A 20,417-nucleotide genomic window follows, 5' to 3' on the forward strand; every position below is an offset into this window, starting at 1 on the left:
AAAATAGAAGGAATAATCTGGAACAGCATTGTAGAACCTTCAGTTAATGTGTAATTGAGAGCAATACTACAGATAAGGCTACTGTCAAGCCAGATACTTTTTCATTGACTGCATCTTGGTGGTCCTTCAAGCTGATGTGGTAGAGACAGTTAATAGTCCTTTTTGCACACATCCTTTTTTTCCTTCTCTTCCCACTCACTGTCAGAACTTCAGCTTTTAGCGAGCTGTACTTAAGGGAGGAAACAGAATGATTTCTTTTTTTAAGTCACGGGTAATTTTAATTGCATCATTTCAAACAGTTCAGCACATGTTAGTGCTGTTCGGCACTGAGTGCCTGCTATAGATACAGTTATTTTATTTCCAAAGGAGAAAAAAATGATGGAAAAAGATGGAAAAAAGAGAGAAGAGAGAGAGGAGTGGAGAGGAGAGATTGTTTTTAAAGGTAGGCTGAGCAAGCCCAACTGTAAATTTAAAGCTTACATGTACAGTTTGGTCCTAATTTATGGGGTTTTTTTTGTATGATTGTTTTTTTTTTGTTTGTTTGTTTTAAGCAGGCACTGGGTCTGATGTGTTGACATTATACAGATCCAGAGAGAAACACATCTGGCAACAAATTAAATGATAATAACTTCATGTTATTCAAATTTATACCAGAGAGTAAATGCAAGCTAAACTAGGTAATTAGCAGTACAGTTTTCAGTGAGGGACGTCTTGATGCATGCTCAATCATCTAGGCAAGGAAATCCCAAAAAGTCGATTCTATTCAACTGGACGTAACGTTTTCAGTGGGAGAAACGTTTCATCTCTCATCCAAGTGACTGAAGTGGCTTAAGGGAAGAAATGGAGACTATTGCAGAATTTTGCAGCTGTGAAATTGTGCTTGAACTATAACTTCCAGGCAAAAAGGAAGTGTTTCTGTCATATTTATATATGACAGAAACACATATATATAAATCATTGACTGGATGGAGTTTTAATGTCATGCTCACCACTGACATGGCGTTCATTTACATTTACTATTTTAAAATAACGGCCCAAATAAATGCCTGCATGTGTTTTAATATAGTTGCAGACTAATAGGTGTTGGTTCTGGAGGGACTTTAAGAGGAGTCATCAGTTTAAACTGATGATACCTAATTCCCCGTTTTTGCTATTCTGGCTTGGAGGTGTTGAAAAGAAGCAATAATGCCTCGTGTAACATCTGCTTATGTGTTGTAATAAGCATTCAGCTAAATCAATGAAGAGCAGTAAACCTCAGAGCACTAGTAGCACAGGTAGCTGATTAAGCTGGAGCTTTAAAAATAAATTATTAAGTGACTCAATTTCAATTTGAGTCAGATTTTCTACACTGCACTGCCACACTGGAACCTAAGGTTTCCCCACCTGCCACATTCCACTCTAACCCCTGAGGATAGCTATATCAATAACAGTCCTAATTCCATTATAGTGGAGTTAAGACTGTTATGATTAATGTTCTGTGCTATGAACATTAATCTGTCTTAAACTAAAATAACGTATGCAAAGTTTAGGCATAATTGCATAACAGAAACAAGGAGACTTGTTGAAGTATTGAAACAAGTTAAATGATGAATTTCTAAAAATATGGACAAGTTATACATTGATCTTGCACTCATTAAACCTCAAAATAATACATGGGTCCTTTCAGTAATGCGAGTTTTCGGCACTCCAACGTCTTGAGAGTCGGTGACAAGTTCTTTTGAATTATTTGTCCAATTGCGAGTGGCAAGCATTCATCTAACCACTGAGCCTTGCAGGATTATTTCTTTTCTCTCCCCATTGACCTAACACTTTAGATTTATTTTATTTTTTACAACAAGACTGAGTGGGGTGACAGCTGTGGGGCAAGTAGACAAACACAAGTGTGAGAAGGCATTAAACCTTTGCTGTCATTTGTCAGTCAGACTGTCTCTCAGGCTATAGAGGTGAAGTGGGGCACAGCTGTTGGTGAAAGCAAGGTGATGTTAACTGCACTTGTCAGCTTGTCCCTTTGTGATATTCTGTGCAATTTGTGTGGATGAGTGGTTTGTGTGGACTGGGCAAAGCAGCAGGATACTCTTTGCTGTCATTTGTCAGTCAAAGGTGATTCAGGACGCAGGTGGTGGCTCACACAAAGGAGACTGAGCAAGTGCATCATTTGTGGACACTAAGAGATGTCTATTCGTGTACAGCTGTGGTCAACGCAACCCAGTACTTTGGAAAGGTTAATATTTGTCATCCTGTGTCAAGCAGTCCCTCCCCGGTAGCTACATCATCATAGCAGAAAGTTCAGTTACTAAAGAAAAGAAAAGCCTTTCCAGAACGTGGGGCCAGGGTACACCCTTAACAGACGGACAGTTCATTCAAAGAGAGACAGAGAGACAACCACACACATGCATCCACATTTACAGCCAATTTAGTGTCTAACCATTTCTTGTAGACACAGGAAGCTGACCAGGAGGTTTGAACCCACAATGCTTTTGGCTTGAGGTGACAGAGCCACTGCATCAAGATGCATTTAGATTCCAAAACTTGAAAATATATACTAATTTATATACCATGATTAGGGTTCATACTCTTGCATGAGAGTGGTTGGAACTTTTAGTTCAAGGTTAGTTTAACTATCTGTTTTTATGCTTGGTATTGATCTGGTGCCTCAGGTTATAATGGAAAACTTTCTGTTCCATGTGTGGGTGAGGATGATGTTAAATGGTCAGTTTCAACTGCACCTTCAGTGTACAATAAACAACTAATGTAACACAGAAATGAAAAGACTTCACATTCTGAGAAAAAGAGATATTAAGTCAAGCTGTCTAGCTTGTTTCTCTAGCCTGTCAGAGCTGCGGGAATGCCAGCATATTTTGAAGACACTCTCTCTTGGAACAATACTATAATTACTAGTGTGTTTAACTTGAACTCTGTCAATTTCTTATTTCTGTGTTGAGAACATTGTTAGGGTTGTTATTTTAAAAAGTAATACATTACACCACAGAGAAAGTAATTCATTACATTACATTACTTTATTGTTACGGTGTTCGATTAACAGGTACAGCTATGGTCGCACACATCAACACAAATAGCATTGACACCAGCACTGGTATTGGATCAATACCAGCATATGAACCTTTTTGTGGTTACTGTCATGTCTATTTTATTTATAGCCTATAGCATATTTAAATAATGAAAACTGACACAGAGTGTTGTAGAGATACAGAGGTACGTTCAGATTCTAGGTCTCCAAAAAAACTCAGTTACTGATGCAGCTCATAAATCATGACACACTGCTATTCCTTACATAAGTTACCCTTATAGGTTAAAAGTATCAGTATGGCTATTAGCAATACTGGCCCTCTATTTACTTATTATCAAACTGATACAAACATTTCTAGTACTGCACAGCACTACCACTGATTTTAGCACAAGTGCTGAAAAAGAAAAAAGCTTGTTTGATTGACTTTTGTTTTCTTTCTATCTGCTTGATATGCAGATAAAATAATCATAGCAACGTGAAACTTCTGACCAGAAGCACAGTAGAAGGCTTGCAATTTAAAATATCCCTTTTCATCTGACTGTGATTGTTATTCCCTCGTCAATCTTCTTGATTCCACGTGGTAAGTATGAGAACTGATTGTTCAGTTAACAACGAATACTTCCCAACATGAGGTCTAGTGTATGCAAAATTACTCTAGATTAAAGGAAACAAATAGGAAAGGATGAAAAGTACATTTTGGATTTTATATATTATTAACACATTACATCATTTATGGCTATAATTATGATCACTTTTATAATAGCGGTTAGTCTCTGACCTTTCTGCATCAGTGCTGATAGATGAAAATTGTCTGCTGATATTTTACAAAAAGGCCTTGTAGGTAAGTGAGCAGTTAAGGGGGTTGAATTCTTTCAAAGTGTTTTAATGTGAAACAGATGGGGAATGTGCTGAGTTTGCTTTAACAGCAAATGGCAGCAGCAACAGCAAATTAACAGAGCATATGGGAGAGGAATCCACAATGGCTAATTTTTAAACAGCATGAATTCGATATGTAAGCATGTCTCCAATAATAAACACAAGGCTTTATTTGTTTTATTTATTGTACAGTAAAAAGCCTGAAGTGGAAGGAAGACAATATACTTTTTTTAATGTGCACTATGGACAGTTATGGTTGAATTCTTTTGTAACTCTTCAATGGCTGCTTTGCTACTTGGCTGTTGTGAACGCTAACTGGACACCTTGGTAATTTGCGGACATTAAAGCTTTACTTTAAACAAAATTTCAGCTCATATATACAAAACACTTGAAATTCTTGATGAAGGAAATTACTTTGGCTGCACTGCATATCATGTGTGTGGTTAAACCATTTTAGACTCCATCCTTTAATCTGAGTCTGGCACTGTTAGAGCCGTGCTGGTGCACCATAAAATCGAGTGAGTTGTGAAATATGTGGAAAAAGCAAGAGAGAAAGATAAGAAATGCAGTGGAAAAGTGAGAGAAGAGAAAGATAACCAATAAAAATTCTATAAGTTCATATTTTTTTTGGCATACATTCCAGAAGGAGCTCTTAAGCTGTTAATGCCTCATGTGCAAAATTGAAAAACTGAAAAAATTCTGTAATGTGACATGGATTTTGCAGTTTGCAAAAATTCATAGATATTCCAAACTATCACCTGCAGTACACTAATCTGACAACAAGTCACTAGGACTCGTGGTTTGTTTTGTTATTAGCCATTCCGTGGTCAAACTAAAACTTTTTTAAATTTAATTATTTATATTACTCACTAAGCATTCACAGAAATGCTTTTGAATTCAAATGTTTTTCAATGGTATATTAAAATTAAAAGGTCCAAATTAACTTTTAAAAAAGTTAACATTTTGCCATACAAATCTTTTTTTTTAAACCCTCACATAGTGTCTCAGTTCAACAAGCCAAGGAGCAACCAAAGCAGTTTTATAGTTTCCCAATTTGTGCATCCCTTAAGCAATTTTTCCAGCTGTTTTTTTCTAACCAAAGGTGACACTGTACTCACTCCCTCTTGCTCTCTCTTTTTCTCTGGGTCTACTGGATGACATAAAAGGTTGTATGAAAAATTACAACACTCCTGAATATTAGAAGCCCCTGCAAAATAGTTTCCCAGCCTATCCATCATCACAGGGACACACAGACCTATTATGTGTCTTTGCACGTGCATGTCTATGTTTGGACGCTGAAAAGTCATTGTGATAAACATGTCTTTCGTTTGTATACGACTGGTGTGGGTGTACTGTGTGCATAACCTTGCATATGGTATGGTTTCATCTAATGGGACAGTTTACTAGTTAACCTCGTCATGATGAGGGAATCCATCATTCCCTTTAAAGCCACTGTGTTGAAGAGGATGTCTATAAATGTGCACATTCTCTTTACCTTACACATAGGGAACACAAACACGCCCATTTTAGGTATGCTACATCAAATCCACAGCACCCCTAGCATGGATATGTTACCACAGCTATACATGGAATTACCAACAAGATAGATGTGTGATTGTAAGGCCATCACAGTGCTTCTCTGTTAAGCTCTAGTACAGCAGTGTCAATCAAGGGGCTAAAACTGGCATGGCAAAATATCCAATTAGGGCTGCTAGATGGGTTTGGAAAATATGAAGGAGGTTGAAGTTTTACAGCTTTTCCTGCTGGTGAAGACCTCCCCCATAGCTATGCGCACTAAACCAGAGTTGTTAAGTAATAGATAAACATTTAAATGACAGAAAAGTTTATATTTTACACTGAATAGTATAGAATTTTTGGTTAAAACAAGAAAATCTTCATCAATCAACGAAAACCTTAGGCTTTATAAATACAGACAATCTGGTCAGTGAATTACTAGAACGTTTTCTGTTTTTTTACACATTTATCATGTCAGAGAACTGACATATGCTGTTGAAATTGCACTTTTTTTATCTTATATTAAGATATACCATGAACTAAGTGTGTAGTTAAAAATTGAAGTTTTTCTGCTCTGGCCCACTTAGGATCAAAGTGGGCTGCATGTCGCCCTCAATGTAAAATCACTTTGACATCCCTACTTTAGAAATATAGGTTAACTGGTCTTGAAGACATTTTGGTGATATTTGAAATGCTGCATCATGTTTTCATGACTTGAGTAAGAAACAGTAGTTCATGTTTTAAATATCATGCCTTTTCTTTTACCGTACCTGTGTGCAAGGACCACCATTACTACCTGGCAACTTCTTATTTATGGTTGTTCCATTTCACAAAAAGGCCCTTCATTATTGTAATTCACAGACTTTATGGTTTTAAAGAAGTGTGTCTTTGACATTTGATATACCTTTCAAAGTTTTCATAGCCTTTTTTTGTATATTTGCCTTTCACCACTCTGTTTATTTAAAGTAAATAGCATTAGTGAAGAAGAAGTTAACCCTGAAGAGTTTTGTGTTTAAGGGTTTATTGATTCTGAAAACCTCCCTCAGGTCCTTCTCAATATGGGCCAAGAGTGCAAGTGGGAGAAGATTGCCTTAAGGGCTTTCTAACAGAATTATTTTCTTGTTCTTTTGCATCTGGTTTTCAGGTAGACTTTGGTTCGATGTAGGCAAGAAAATGGCTTGGTTAGGATTAGAAAAATCGTGGTTCAGGGTTAAAATAACTTTAAAAAAATATCTATTTCAAAAAACTATCTACAACAATAACTCGGAAATTTCATAAGCTCACACTTATTTCCAAAATAATTCAGTAATAAGTAAGTACAGAGGCAAGGGAGTGTACTTTACTGTGTAATAATGACACAGAAAATGTATCTCCAGTAGGTATTTGAGGGGACAAGCACCTGTAGATTTCTTAGCAATGAAGCACGCTTAGTTGAAAAAGACATACAAAACATCTCTCTTATTAGCCATTGTAATTAAAATCAAACTGATTTTTACATTTCTTTTATGCATTCATTGTATTCATCCAACTAATCTCATTCAGTTTGTAACGTAGTATTGTATAAATGAAAAATACACATACTTATTTTGGGGGAAAAAAGCATGTTGGCAGATAAAAGGTTTCTTTGGTCACTAACTCTTCCTACATGATCAGAATTGGTAAACACAACAGCACATCTTCAGCTGCTGAAGGTTCTTACTGATATCACATATTAGACATCTTCATATGCTCTAGCAACCACATAGCACCAAGTTAAAATGATCTTTTTATACTTGCACATACAATAAGGTATAAGGCATGGCTTGAAAAATATTTGTTTTGTTCATTAATTATTGTTTAATTTTTTTTTTTTTTTGATAAATCCAACTTCTAAATTACATACTTGTTATCTGCTTAGGGCTGGTTTCCCGGTAAAACTACTAACCTTCCAATCACCTGCTCCACCTCCTGAATTACAGCCACATAATCATATTCATATTTTTGTAATTGAGAGAGGGCATCGAAACTGGGAGAGAGGAAAGAATAAAAGATTTACAGCAGGATATTTAGTGAGTTTGAATTCAGGCTTAGCTAATTATGTATGTATGTATGTATATATGTATGTATGGGTGGGTGGGTGGGGGTGGGGCTGGGGGCATGTATATACCACCCTCTGGGGTACATGTTATATGAGATAATCTCTTTACCATTACTCATTGTTTTATCCTACAAATTTCTCCAAGTTGGTCTTTATTCTTTGAGCACTATTGCAATTTGAAAGGCTCTGCTGCTTTGCTGTTGCTAACAATTAATGATAATCAATGGGATCAGAATCACTATTTCCATGAACACTTTGTCAAACATTTTGAGCATGAAAAGAAAACTGGAAGCCAAAGAGGCAAGACTAATTTGTTGTGACTGAGAAACACATATTTCAGTTGAATCTGGAAAAGGTTCAATACAGAATGTTTTAGTTTCAGTCACTTCACAGACTGTCTGAATCATAAGACTTCAAATAGCAATTGCACTGTAAAGTAATGAGGCAATAAGAAGGTTGCCATCTCCCCAGCCTCTATTTACTTTGTTTAAAATTTCTTGATCCTTTTTCCAAATTTTGTATTTTTTTTCCTTTTTTAAGCATTTTAACTCATTTCTTTTGATTAGTAAACCCTTCAGAGTTGTTTGTAATAACTGAATAACTGACAGTAATAACTGCTCAGCATCTCTTACGGAATCAAAAAGACTCACCAAACTCTAACAACAAATCTGTTACACATTTTTGGACTCTGCACTCTCCTAACCACCCATCTGACATAGTACACGAGCTGCCTTTTTACTCTATAAGAGGCTGGACTTTCCTCATACCCGGGATGTCTGTTTCAAAGGAACTGAAATGAACCATTTAAGTCTGATATAACGATATCATGAGCATTTATCCATGTGGAATCTGGAAAATGCAGCACAGCCGACCAGTATTAAGCCATTTTTATCAAACACAGTCAGAAAGCTCACCAGAAACATTGCTTTGATGTGAGCAGAAGCACAAGCCTGAAGCTGGTTTCATGGTCGAGCAGAAGTAGGACTGCACGTCTGCCTGGAGTGAGCTTTGTTGTCAGATGGAGGCATTGTACCAAGTGTGTGGTACAGCAGGTCTGTGGGCCACTATTGAAAGGAGAGCAAAGTTATGACATACAAATTGCTGAAGTGGAACTGAGTGTTAAAAACAATGAAATTTTTCACTGCAGCCTCTGTCTGTGCTTTTGATGCTGTAATTTTTGACCTTTGAAGTTTTTACCCTTCCGGGTGAACTCCGCTGTTGCGCCTTTCTCTATTTCAGCCCACCTGTCAACCAATCGACATTCAACAATCGCTTCTGTCATCTGCTGCCAGCGTCGCATAGTCAGGATCTTGGAGAACTGCATTGGGGCGTGTCTGGGGGGGTGAAAACCGCTCTACCTGGCCTGAATCATGTACGCGGGCAGACACATTCGTGAGACCATAAAACCAGATTTAGTCAGAGCAGTGATGCGCATATTTATATAACCCTTACTGTTGATATAGTTGTCATAAGAGCTTTTAGAAATTTAGAGAAAACATTAATTTATACTCATCAAATCTTTCTTGGCAGTTATTGTAATGGCAATACAAGTTAATAGCAGTTCAAAGTCACTGCAAAGTTCATTTTAGCACAAAGCCTTTCTTAGAAGATGGCTACCACAACACATCCTTCTTCCAGTTATCCTCTTTTTCACTCGCCAAACTTCATGGATTTCTTTCATCTGTCTTTTTGACCAGCTAAAATTTATTTCTACTGTTTTATTTCTGTGTTGTAAGCTAAATGGTTGTCTGCCACTCCATTGCTTTGACTAGGATAAAGCAACTATTGTGTTAGCACAGAAAAACTAGAGCTCTTATGAGACTTTGTTGCTGAATGCCAAATTAATAGAATATGTGTGTCCAGCATGACTTTATTTCTAGTTACACATTGTTTGTGATTAGTTATTTCATAATTACATAACACTTTTTGGTGTTGAATTAAATGCTAACGTAATAAATGATAAAAATAATGATTTTCCATTGATAATTAAATATAATATCTATATACTGACTGTTGATGAACCCAGAATTTGAGAATAAATGCTGCTTATCAGTGCCTAATATTACTGAGTACTTGGTGTCTAGAGAGCCTTAAAAGCTGTCAACGTATTTTCAATTATTTCCATTTAAGATCTTCAGATATATATATAATTGTGTCAAGTACTGCTATTCACACTAGCTGATAAAGCAAAAGAAAAATGTTGTATAGGAGCTTGGATTTTGTAAACTGAGCTCCCTTAAATATATTTTTTATCAAATACATATATGAGTAGATGAATAAGGGGCAACTGCATTAACTTTCCAATGCTGACACAGTATGCACAATAAAATGACGAAAAAAACTGTATAACTTCTCAGATTACTGTGTGCGTTTGACTCCTTGTGTGTGCACTAATAATACATTGTTGTACCATTTTTAATAAATATCTAAATATCACTGGATGAGAATTCCATATGTATTGTTTTGGCTTGTCATTAACTTTTTAAAAACTGTATTGTCTATCTCACACCTTTTTCTAGGATGGTATGGGGAATCTGCGGGTGACCAAAGAAGGCGTGAGACTTGAAGGAGTGTCAGAATTCTTATTGCCTTTATATGTGAAAGAGATCCAGTCTCGTAGGGTAAGAACACATGTCGATTTGTGTGTGACTGTTTGCATGTATATGTATTTATTACATTATGTGTGTCTGTGCTCGATACTGCTAAAAAAGCCCTGCTGCATTATAGAAAAAAGATATATGAGTTATATGAGTTGATTGCGTGCCTCTGTGTACACCTCTGTATACCAGCCTCTATAATTAGCAGACATCAGATGTTGTTCCCTGCAGTCAGGGTCTGTTTGTTATGTGTGTAACATAATATAGCTGTACATATGAACCACCACTTCCCTGTCTCCATCATACACAGAGTCATCATCAATCTCAGCAGCTAAGGCAACATGGACACTTACTTTACAACGACACTTGTGTCAGTGTGTGCACGCGTGCTTGTGTATGTTTTTTATATGAAATCGAGCAGGGGGCTTTATCATGCTGCCACAAAGAAATTGTATGGGTGTATTCATGTTGAGCGAATGGGATTCGAAGAGGTTGATGTTCAGTTGCACAATAAGAGATTAATGGTACGATAAAGTAGAACAGAAAGAAACAGGACAATGCATTTATGAATGATACTCCATGCAGGGTTTTTTTTTTTATTATTGTTTTATTAGTGTTCAACTAAAATTCTTGGAAGATAAATGTGTATAATCCCAACATTGCTCAGAGATGTTCTATTATCCAGATAAAGCTAATGGTTCTTCACATGAAGTGTGACAAGTAGGGTTGTAGAATAAGTAAAGGGAGATGAACACAAATGAAGGGGAGAACAAAGTAATTAGGGGAGAGAACAAAGAAGAGAAGTGAAAAAGGCAGAAGTGTCATAAATGCTTTTAGTTGGATTCACATCCACATTGTTGCATAATATGGCATGATAATCCGAAGAAATGAGAGAATCAAGAAAATATATATATATATATATATATATTAAAATGTATTAGATCACAGAAGAAATCTGTCAAATGCTTGTTTAAAAATTACATAGTTATAAATTAGGCAAATAATAAACTGAGCTCATATTTTTATACCCAAACTTCTCAGAAATGAAGCAACCATAATATTCAAAATAACATTCATTTTCACTGATCCCATAACATTCAGCATAATATTTAACAATTATTCAATTTTCTGTTCAGGAATGCAAGTAAACTGTAATTTGGCATCTCAATCAAAAACTAATAATGTGTGTTGCTATTTTTTTTGCTTTTTTGTCCTCATTACTCATTCGCTTGAGTTCATACATGAGCTGAAGTGATTGAATTAACCTACTCAGTAGTTTGATGTAATAATTCCTAATGGCATGCTGATAGTAAAATGATTTACTTGATGGATATTGTTTCTAAACACTGTAGCTTCTTTCTATTCAACAATATAGATCTTCAGAGATGTCAGAGAAAATGCTGTTAATGTATGTATTCCAGCATTAATATTTATCAAGTGTTATCTGCCATCTTACTGTATTCCACTGAATACTTTATTACACACTCACATCAGCATGAGTAAACTGATTTGACTTTATCTCAATGTCCTCTCTCCAGGATTGCCATGAATGAAGCACAGTTGTCTAATCTGAACATAGAAATTGAAGTGCAGTGGTTCCTGCAGTGGGAGTTGCGTTCTAAAAATAACCCGCGATAGGCGAAATCTGACAAGTAGCCAACTTTATTTTTTACAATTATTACAGATGTTTTAAGACTGTAAAACCCCTCACTACACACTTTTCTCAGACAGGCACAAACATTTCCTCTCTTGTTAAAAACCTCTCAAAGTTCAAACCTTCATAGAAAAATAAGTCCAGTATTATAGAATGAAACCAAAGCGCAAAACGTTTCGTCGACATTGTTGCGTTTGTTGGAGAAGACTTACAAACATACAGTACAGCACTTCAGAGTCACACTGCTAGGGATCGAAGATTTATGTAAATTTGACAAGCTGAACGCATCCCGTACTATACAGGAGACTCGGCACGAGATTGATTGACAATGGTCTACAGCCAATCAGGACGCAGAACACAATGCACTATAAAAAAACCCCCCCAAAAACATGCAAAATTGCACAAAAAAATCTGCGAAACAGCGAGGCCGTGAAAGGTGTACCACGTTATAGCGAGGGACCACTGTACATGTTATTAACCTTGTCTCACGAAATCCCTTAGTAAAGTTTTCTTGGTAGGTATAAAGCTAATTTAAGTCGCTTGAGCACAAAACACATCATGACAACAGATGACAAACTATGTTGTTGACAGAGTGATAACAGTTTGCTTATGCGTGCCTTTTTAGCAACAGACTGTGTGCTTTGGCTGTATGTGATTTTCTACTATTGTGTCTCTGAGTCAGCGTGTGCACCTTTATAAATAGCTTTCATACTTTTGCCCCAAAATGTTTCTCCTTTACTTTATTTTGAATAGATATTGATGTTTTGTGTTTCTGTGAAGGCCAAGGTATATTTGTGTATTTGCAAGTTTGTGTGCTTGAGATGTATGAATATATTGCTTTACATGAAAGCAAACAGGAGGTTGCCCTCACATTTTCTAAACAGCAGGCATGCTCTTATTTTGATATTGACTGTTGCCACACTTTTACTGTGAAGTTTGGTTGCATTCAGGGAGAGCATGCTGAATAAGAAGTATCCAAAAAAAAATCTCCTTAAGAACCTTAGGTCTACTGCTTGTTTTGTGAACAGATACAGAAACATAGTAAGGAATAGAAACAGAAATAAGCCTCGGAGGAAATAATAAGGTGCAGGAAAAAATGCTGTGATAAGGGAATATATTGCAAAGTTAATTTAAAAAAAGCTACAAATGTTGCTTTATCTTACGCTGTTTAGCACCTGCTGGGCAGTACAAATCATTTGATTTTTCCTGGATACATAACAGAAATTTTGTTGCATCTAATTTAAAGAGAAAACATTTCCCCAAATGCAGAGACTATAATATGCCTGATGACAAATTTCCTTTTCAAAAGTTTTTTCTAGTAGACAGTCATTCCAAAGTTTGAACTGTGCAATGACATACCACACAACTTCTCATGGAATCGAAGCGATCGCTGAATAAATATTCATAACTTTCCATGACACAGCAATCTAGCGTACCCAAACCATGAATAAACAAATATGCAATTCTAATGCCTTTATTCAGTCATATAAGCTCGCCCTAATAATTACATAATGGAATAAGCTTCCTTTGAAATCATAAACATAGCATATTATTAATTGTTATACATGATATTTGGTCATCCCTTCTCTTTTCTGGCCCATACAGTCTGCAAGTATGTAACAGTTCAAATCACACCCATTCACAACCGTGTTATTTGTGTATTTATTTATTGGCACATGGCTATAGTAGTACTAAAAACTTAAAAGCTCATTAAAGACAAAAGAACAGAAAAGTTATTACTATGTATCAGCATACATTTTGTTTAAAAAAAAACAACCAAGAACATATTGTTCACGGAAAGAACAACTGAAATATATTGAAATATACTGACTTTCATCTGCTCCCTTATTCTCAAGGGGTAGCTCCACATTTTTGATTTGACAGATTTTTACGCCATGTGTACAGGATATGTTATCCTGCGAAATTATAATGCAAATCTAAGACACTTCGAACATTTTCATGATGTGAACTACATCTGTTGCTCTGACAACACCACCTGTTTTAGCTTGCATTTGCTCTGCAGAATAAAATGCAATGTAAATATAGAAAAATCCATAAATATCTATGCAGCTGAAAACGTCAGTATTCTTAGTGCTCTTTAGTGGACTTTTTAATGCTTATGTATGCACAACCATCAGGGTTCTGTCAGTGGTGTTTTCCAGAGTGTTCCAAAATAGATAGTCTAATGAGGACGCCCCATGTCTGCAATTAATGCAGATAGTGATGTAGTTCATCATTTATTATTTTGCTAATATTTCTCAACTGCAGATAACTTTTTTTTTTTGTCAAAACACAACGTTTTAGTAAATACATACCTTCCCTTTTCTCTAGCAAGGTGCTTCCAATCTATGAAATGTAAATGAATGGTCAGGAAATGCACAGATACAGTAAATTAGGATTTGGTTTAGGTTTATTTAGCCAACTGAACTTATGAGTAGTCAGCTGTAGGAAGTTCTGCAATAAAAAACAAACAAATAAAACTCCTTAGACAAAGAAGATTCAAGTGTTGGCAGCCATGGTAGGAGATTGCTACATTAATTAGTACTCAGAGGTTTTGTATAGTTTGGGCGATACAGTATTTCTACAAGCCTACATCAAAAAGAAGGGAAGAGGTAGAAAAAAACTTACAAAAGTGGGGCCACAAAAACAGGGGAGAAAATAGAAAATAAAGCCTGGGTTTGTGGCATCAGTGGGAGGCTTCAGCTCAGATATGTGTTTAGCTGTTCACCAGAAAAAGTCTAGGATCTGAAGAGGAAAAAATATTTGATTGTGATAAAGAATAAATTTCAATCAGAACTGTGACAGATTTATTTTTCACTATATGATTTGTGTCCATAATATGAGCCTAATTTTCAACACAACTGTTTGGTGTCCAAAAGACAGTTTGATAATCCACAAAAGTAAATAAATACTGCAAATATGAAAAGTTTAATAGCTTTTTCAATTTTAGAAAAAAATATGATATAAAGAAATGTAAAAGAGCAGAGGAAAAGGATGAAGATGACATCCCTCCCACACAGCTGTATTATGTCTTGCTCAAAAACATCACATCTTTACACACAAACATTTTGCATAATCGAGGCCATCCCCCAGCAGTGCATTGTCGGAGCAGTAAATGGAACATTGTGACTCCAAGTGAGAGCTAAATACAGAAAACTGCATATAAACCACACACTAACAGAAAGAGAGACATGGGGAGAAAGTAGATTGGAGGGGTGGGTTGTATAAGCTGAGTGCAAGAAAGAGAAACATAATTGCTGAGAGAGGAAGGGAAGGAATAGAAAAAAGAGGGAAAGGAGGTCACAGTGAAGTAAAGAAGTGAGAGGGAGGCAAAGAGACACATGCAGGTACAAAGAACGACTTCAGAAAGACTGAAAATACCAGATCTAACAATGCCACGTTTAACATCCCAACATGAATTGCAATTTTTGGCATGTTGTTTGTAGACCTCTGATTGTGTTTCACATTTTTATTTTCTGGATTTAAATTTGAAGTACATTGGAAAGGACAAATGGTATAATTACAGTGTATTTTTGTTGCACCTGCCTTACAGGTAAATAGATTACTGTGTAGGCTGAGTGTGAGGTCAGATAAATCAGCATTGCTCACAAATTTGGCAAAATAAACCTTTCAGCAAACTTATTTAGATTTGTTTTTAAGCCAGGTTTTAATGATGTGCTCAGAGAGTTTTGGGGAGAAACAGTTGGAGGTTATGCTGTTTGTGTGTGTGGGGGTGTATGTGCATGTGCACATTTGCAGGTCATGATCATATACCAGAACAACAAATGAGGAAGAAAAAAACACCTAGAGCACAACTAAACCATCAGCATACATTCCCAGTGTTTGAGTACGTCTCAGCATACTTGTATGGTGTACCCAGTACATATAAAGGCTGCGTGGGCACAGAATGAGGCCCGTAACAGATTAATGGTTAATCTAGGTGCCAGCCATGCTTGGAAGACACCAGACACATTAGTTTGTATGCATTCTGACAGTAAATGTAGAGCTGCATAGTGTAGGACACTTCATTTGCTGCTTCCACTTCATTTTTTTGGTACCCATTCTCAGCAGATAGTACGGAATAGCTTAGTATAGTAAACAAATGTATTAGAGATCAGTAGGTTTGGATGCACAAAGGGGTGGGCCAAAGATTCCCAGTTTGTTCTGATCTCTAGGCTTTTTTCTAATGCTGAGCAATTAATCAAAAATTAATTAAACCCGACATTCAGAATGAGTAATCTATGTGATCTGACTAATCTAAGTACTTCTGGGGGTTTTTTTGCTGTTAATGTTTTCCTCAGTGGATGTGTGGTCATGTGACTCCACCCCATCCAGTTTGTGTCAGGGAAGCAATATGAAGAAAAAAGTTAAACACTGAGCCTAAACCACAAGTCAAACAGCTTATACCAAACAAAAATGCAACGTATTTGAACACATTTTACAAAGATGACTGTGACATGAATGAGGACCCGCACACACAGTTCGCATGTTACTACACGTTTTATTTGTTTGTGCTTTTTGTGGGGTGTGGGTATGTGCCATCCACACACACAACCACAGCTCAGGTCCTGGCACATCGTTCATAGGGGAGACATGATCAGCTGATGGAGCTCAGGTGTGTGTCAGCCTCCCCTGACACCGCACCCCAACCCACCACCCCACCCCTCCCCTGCAGCTGAGCCACAAACCACAACCCGCCACAACGACATTGAACAAAAAGAAATCAAATGTAAAACCTGTGGAAAAAAACAGTTTTAATAATCAAAGGTAATACCATTAATCTGTTTCAGCACCTGGAGCACAATCATATTAGCAAAAAATATCCTAGCTTTAATAGCTGAGCAAATTTAAAGTACAAAATGTCCTTTTACTTCCCTCCTGAATCTAAAACTAGGTGTTTATTAGACTAAAAGTCAAAGGCTTTGTGATGATGTTAAAAGTAGCTTTCGGGGGTGCTTCATGGTGTATTGGTGTTTTTCGACTTTTAGTCCTTCTGTATTTCACTCTTTCTATTTTACATCCACAAAGATCTTTCCTTCGTGACACACAGATACATGACTGCATCTGTTCACATACACACTCAAACACTGACTCTTGCCAGTAGGTCCTATAATTGTCCCCACAGGGACCCCATGAGGACCTATCACCACCACGGGAGGCACACAGAAAACTTCATTTATTCTGTTCTTGCTGTCCCTCTCTTTTTGATTCAGCTTTTCTTTTATGTGCCTCTGTTCCCTTTTATTAGGCCTTTCTCTCTCTACCCCCTGTCTATGACATTTCTTTCTCTCTGCCACTGTACCCTTCTTGCTACGTCAGTTCTTGGTCTGTATTTCTCTCTCAATCCTGTACTGATGCTAGCTCCCCAGAGACAGGCATAGTTAGATGTAGTAGACTGCCTGGATAGGGCTTCACTTCCTGGGAAGGAAAAAAAATACCTGCACACACAGTGGAGATCTATATGTAAAAGGAGTTAAATAAGGTGTAGGAATAGTCATGTGATATGGAGCGAAACCTATTAAAAAAACAAAAAAACTGGAAAAGAGATGTGTGAGATTGAAAAACAGGAACGATGATATAAAATGACAACAAAAAAGTTCAAAGCAGCAATCATTAAAGAACTCCAGTCATCCATGTCCTGTACTGCAGCTTCAAGGAATGCTGAAACATACAGTGGATGGGTGCCATAACTTTATTTTTTGCTGTTTGTCAGTTTTAGATTTATTACTCCTTCTTTCTGCCTCATACTTTCTCTGTGGTTCTCCTCTGGGGACCTGAGCTAGCTGAAACTTCTCCAACTCTGGCGCTGTAATTGAATAGCAGAGAGTTCTAATGGAACATTAGGCTGTTCCTGTCTTGGCAGGACCTATTGATTTTGACTTTGCAGCATTGTAAACAGTCTCAGATAAATGTAACTGAACGGATGCAGACCTTAGTATAAACTATGATTCTGAGGCTGTTGCTGTGGAACTGTTGCACTGTGGCTGGTATCACGCAGTTTTGCTTGACGTTGATAGCATGTGACTTACGAGAGCTCACGCTTGCAACTTTCTCAGAAGAATAACTGCATGCAATGTTTTATCCCTTTGTTTTCGTGTTTACATCTTTTGTCTATAATTAAGAAAATGTTTCAAAGCTCAGCTGTCAAGTACACTTGATTTTAATTGCAATCACCTGAAGCACATGGTTAGTTTCTTTATAGTTTTTCATTATGCTATTTTATTTGGGATAGAGCTAGGCATGCTTTTATGTCTACAGCACTATTTATCTTTGTTCATTGTCATTCCATCAAAGTGTCACCTTTCATTAAAATGAGTAAATGAATAAAATAAAACGTGATAAAATTTGGACACACTGTCAAGTACAATAGCTAGAAATATTGTATTTGAATTGTTTGTGATATGGGTCATTGAAAGTGCACAGTGGAGAGAGACTGATGCAATTTAAGGGATATTAGACACTGTCAGTATTTCATTGTGCACAGCATAGCAATAGTAATATTTTTTTTTCTAAAGTTCAGAACATATTTGACTAACTTTACAGGGTCCTTAAATTTTGTCAGGCTAGAACAGTGGCTCTCAAACTGTGGGGCAAGCCCCGTGTTAACCGGCACAGAGTCACTGCAAGATGTGCTGCTCTATTCAATTCTGTGTTTGTGTCTGTCCTATGTGGGCAAATGTCCAAATCTCCTGTGTGTCCATTGTATAACTCTCTGATACATATGTGTGTCCCAGATGTGGTCATGACCCATGTAAAAATAGACTTCATTAACATTTAATAGCATTTTTTAGAATGTCAGAAGAATGAAAGTCACATTGGCCCTAGAGACGAGAGAGGAAACGAGACAAAATGAATAAGAATATTAATCCCTTGCTCTTAAAGATCATTCAATCCCTCCCTCAAGCTGCTGTCTCAGAGGTCACATCATCTAAAAGCCACAACAAATCCCCTCATCACAAAACTTGACTGGAGAGAAAGGGCACATCATGCCATACCATGTTAAATCTAAGAATTTTAATAATGCTGTCATTAAAATGAAAATCGCTTGACCTAAAGTCCATCAAAATACTCTTCCAAGTTTCTTGTCAAGTAAAGTTGTAACTCTGCCTTTGGCAGCAAACCAAAAACCCTGCATTAGCCAACAAGATGGTGTTGTACCATCCAAATGCTTCATCCTACATATTTATATGGACAACATCAAAGTGAATTAAACTAACTCAGCATAGAACTTTTAATTTGTGTGCAGAGTACTGAGCCCTACTGCACTTTCATAGCCACGAAAACTGCAAGGATGAGTATAATTTAATGAAAAAAAAGCATGCTAAGGAGATTAGTGTAATAATATTGGCCTCCATTATTGAAACTTTGACACAATGTTAAAAAAAAAATAAGACTGGAATATTTTCCTGAGCCTTTCCTTTCTAAATCTGACTCAACATGCTTACTGTAGCACTAATGTTGAAAAAGCAATACCTGCTCTTGAACAACTCACTTCCTTATAACCAGTCCTGGCTCAAGGCAGCACATCCCTCGACATCCATAATTGCTGCATTGCTGGCATAAAGACAGTAGTAACTATTGAGCACAAGGCCATCAACTCTGTGCCAGCACTCCAGTTAACATCTGATTTAGTGAACTACGCACACTCAGGGTCATTCATAGCTGGCTGGGCTTCTTCTTGAGTGCTGTTTTATTTTCGATTTTATTACCTAAATCTAAAGTTAGCCCCATTTAGCACTGTGCTTGTTCTATCCTTCAGTAAAAACCATGACCTCAGATATATAATGGCAGCCACAATTTATACAAAAAGAAGAATTGCAATGCTTCGCTTTAAAGCATGAAGAGCTGATATTTCTCTGTATTTTCAACTTTGAATACCCTCCAATCTTGGTTTCTGAGTAGTAATTGGCATAGTGATCAGGCGAGCAGATAGCTTTGTACAGTCAAATTTATCTTTTAGCCCATAGCTATTTTCAATGATAGCATCAGTGGAAAAATGAGGGCCTATATTAGGTAAAGGGACAGCCAAGAGAGAGATGTTTCATTCTCCACCACGGAGCGCCCGTTTACTGAAGAGTTTTAAAGCATGTGTTGAGTGTAATCACCAGGTCATGTAGACTGCATAATCTGTCATGAGAGGAATTCATGTAACTACATGTGGCATGAATACAGCATGGTCACTTTTAAGTAAAGCGGTTAGTTTGGTATGGCCAAATCCTGTTAGCAATATCCAGTCCCTTACATCTTCTTTAAACTATGTTATAGATTCTGCTTAGCCAGTTATCATTCAGCACATAAATATATACACACTTTTTAAAGTACATATAAAGTAATACAATAAATATGAAATTCAGTCTTCATAAAAAACTCAATTTACACACACTTCCACATGTATACAGACATATCTGCCTATCAATCAACTACCATTCATTCATATATTCTATTTTGATGTGCTTGTGCTAAAATTACTCTGTGGCCTACCCCTGTTAAAATATACCTAACTGACAGTCATAGTGTTTGCACACACCAAAGCACACACCTTGGACCTACAGGTATTATGTTTTCACACATTGTTTCCATGGGAACGCTCACAATCCACTGCATGAAATTAATTAAGGGTGGACATTTGAATTAATTAACTAGGAGTGTGGCATTACACTCCTCTGGCCT

General features: G+C 36.8%; 1 protein-coding gene across 2 annotated transcripts in view; it reads left to right on the top strand.

Annotated features, from left to right (window-relative positions):
* Positions 1 to 20,417, top strand: part of LOC100704890 (zeta-sarcoglycan) — a 325,170-nt gene that overhangs the window by 213,948 nt on the left and 90,805 nt on the right. For both annotated transcript variants that reach the window (XM_005454752.4, XM_005454753.4), the window contains exon 3: positions 10,016 to 10,117. In XM_005454752.4, the coding sequence (XP_005454809.1) occupies positions 10,016 to 10,117 (102 nt within the window). The remainder of the gene's footprint in view (positions 1 to 10,015; positions 10,118 to 20,417) is intronic.

Source organism: Oreochromis niloticus, linkage group LG6, assembly GCF_001858045.2.
Source record: "Oreochromis niloticus isolate F11D_XX linkage group LG6, O_niloticus_UMD_NMBU, whole genome shotgun sequence".
Lineage (NCBI taxonomy): Eukaryota > Metazoa > Chordata > Actinopteri > Cichliformes > Cichlidae > Oreochromis > Oreochromis niloticus.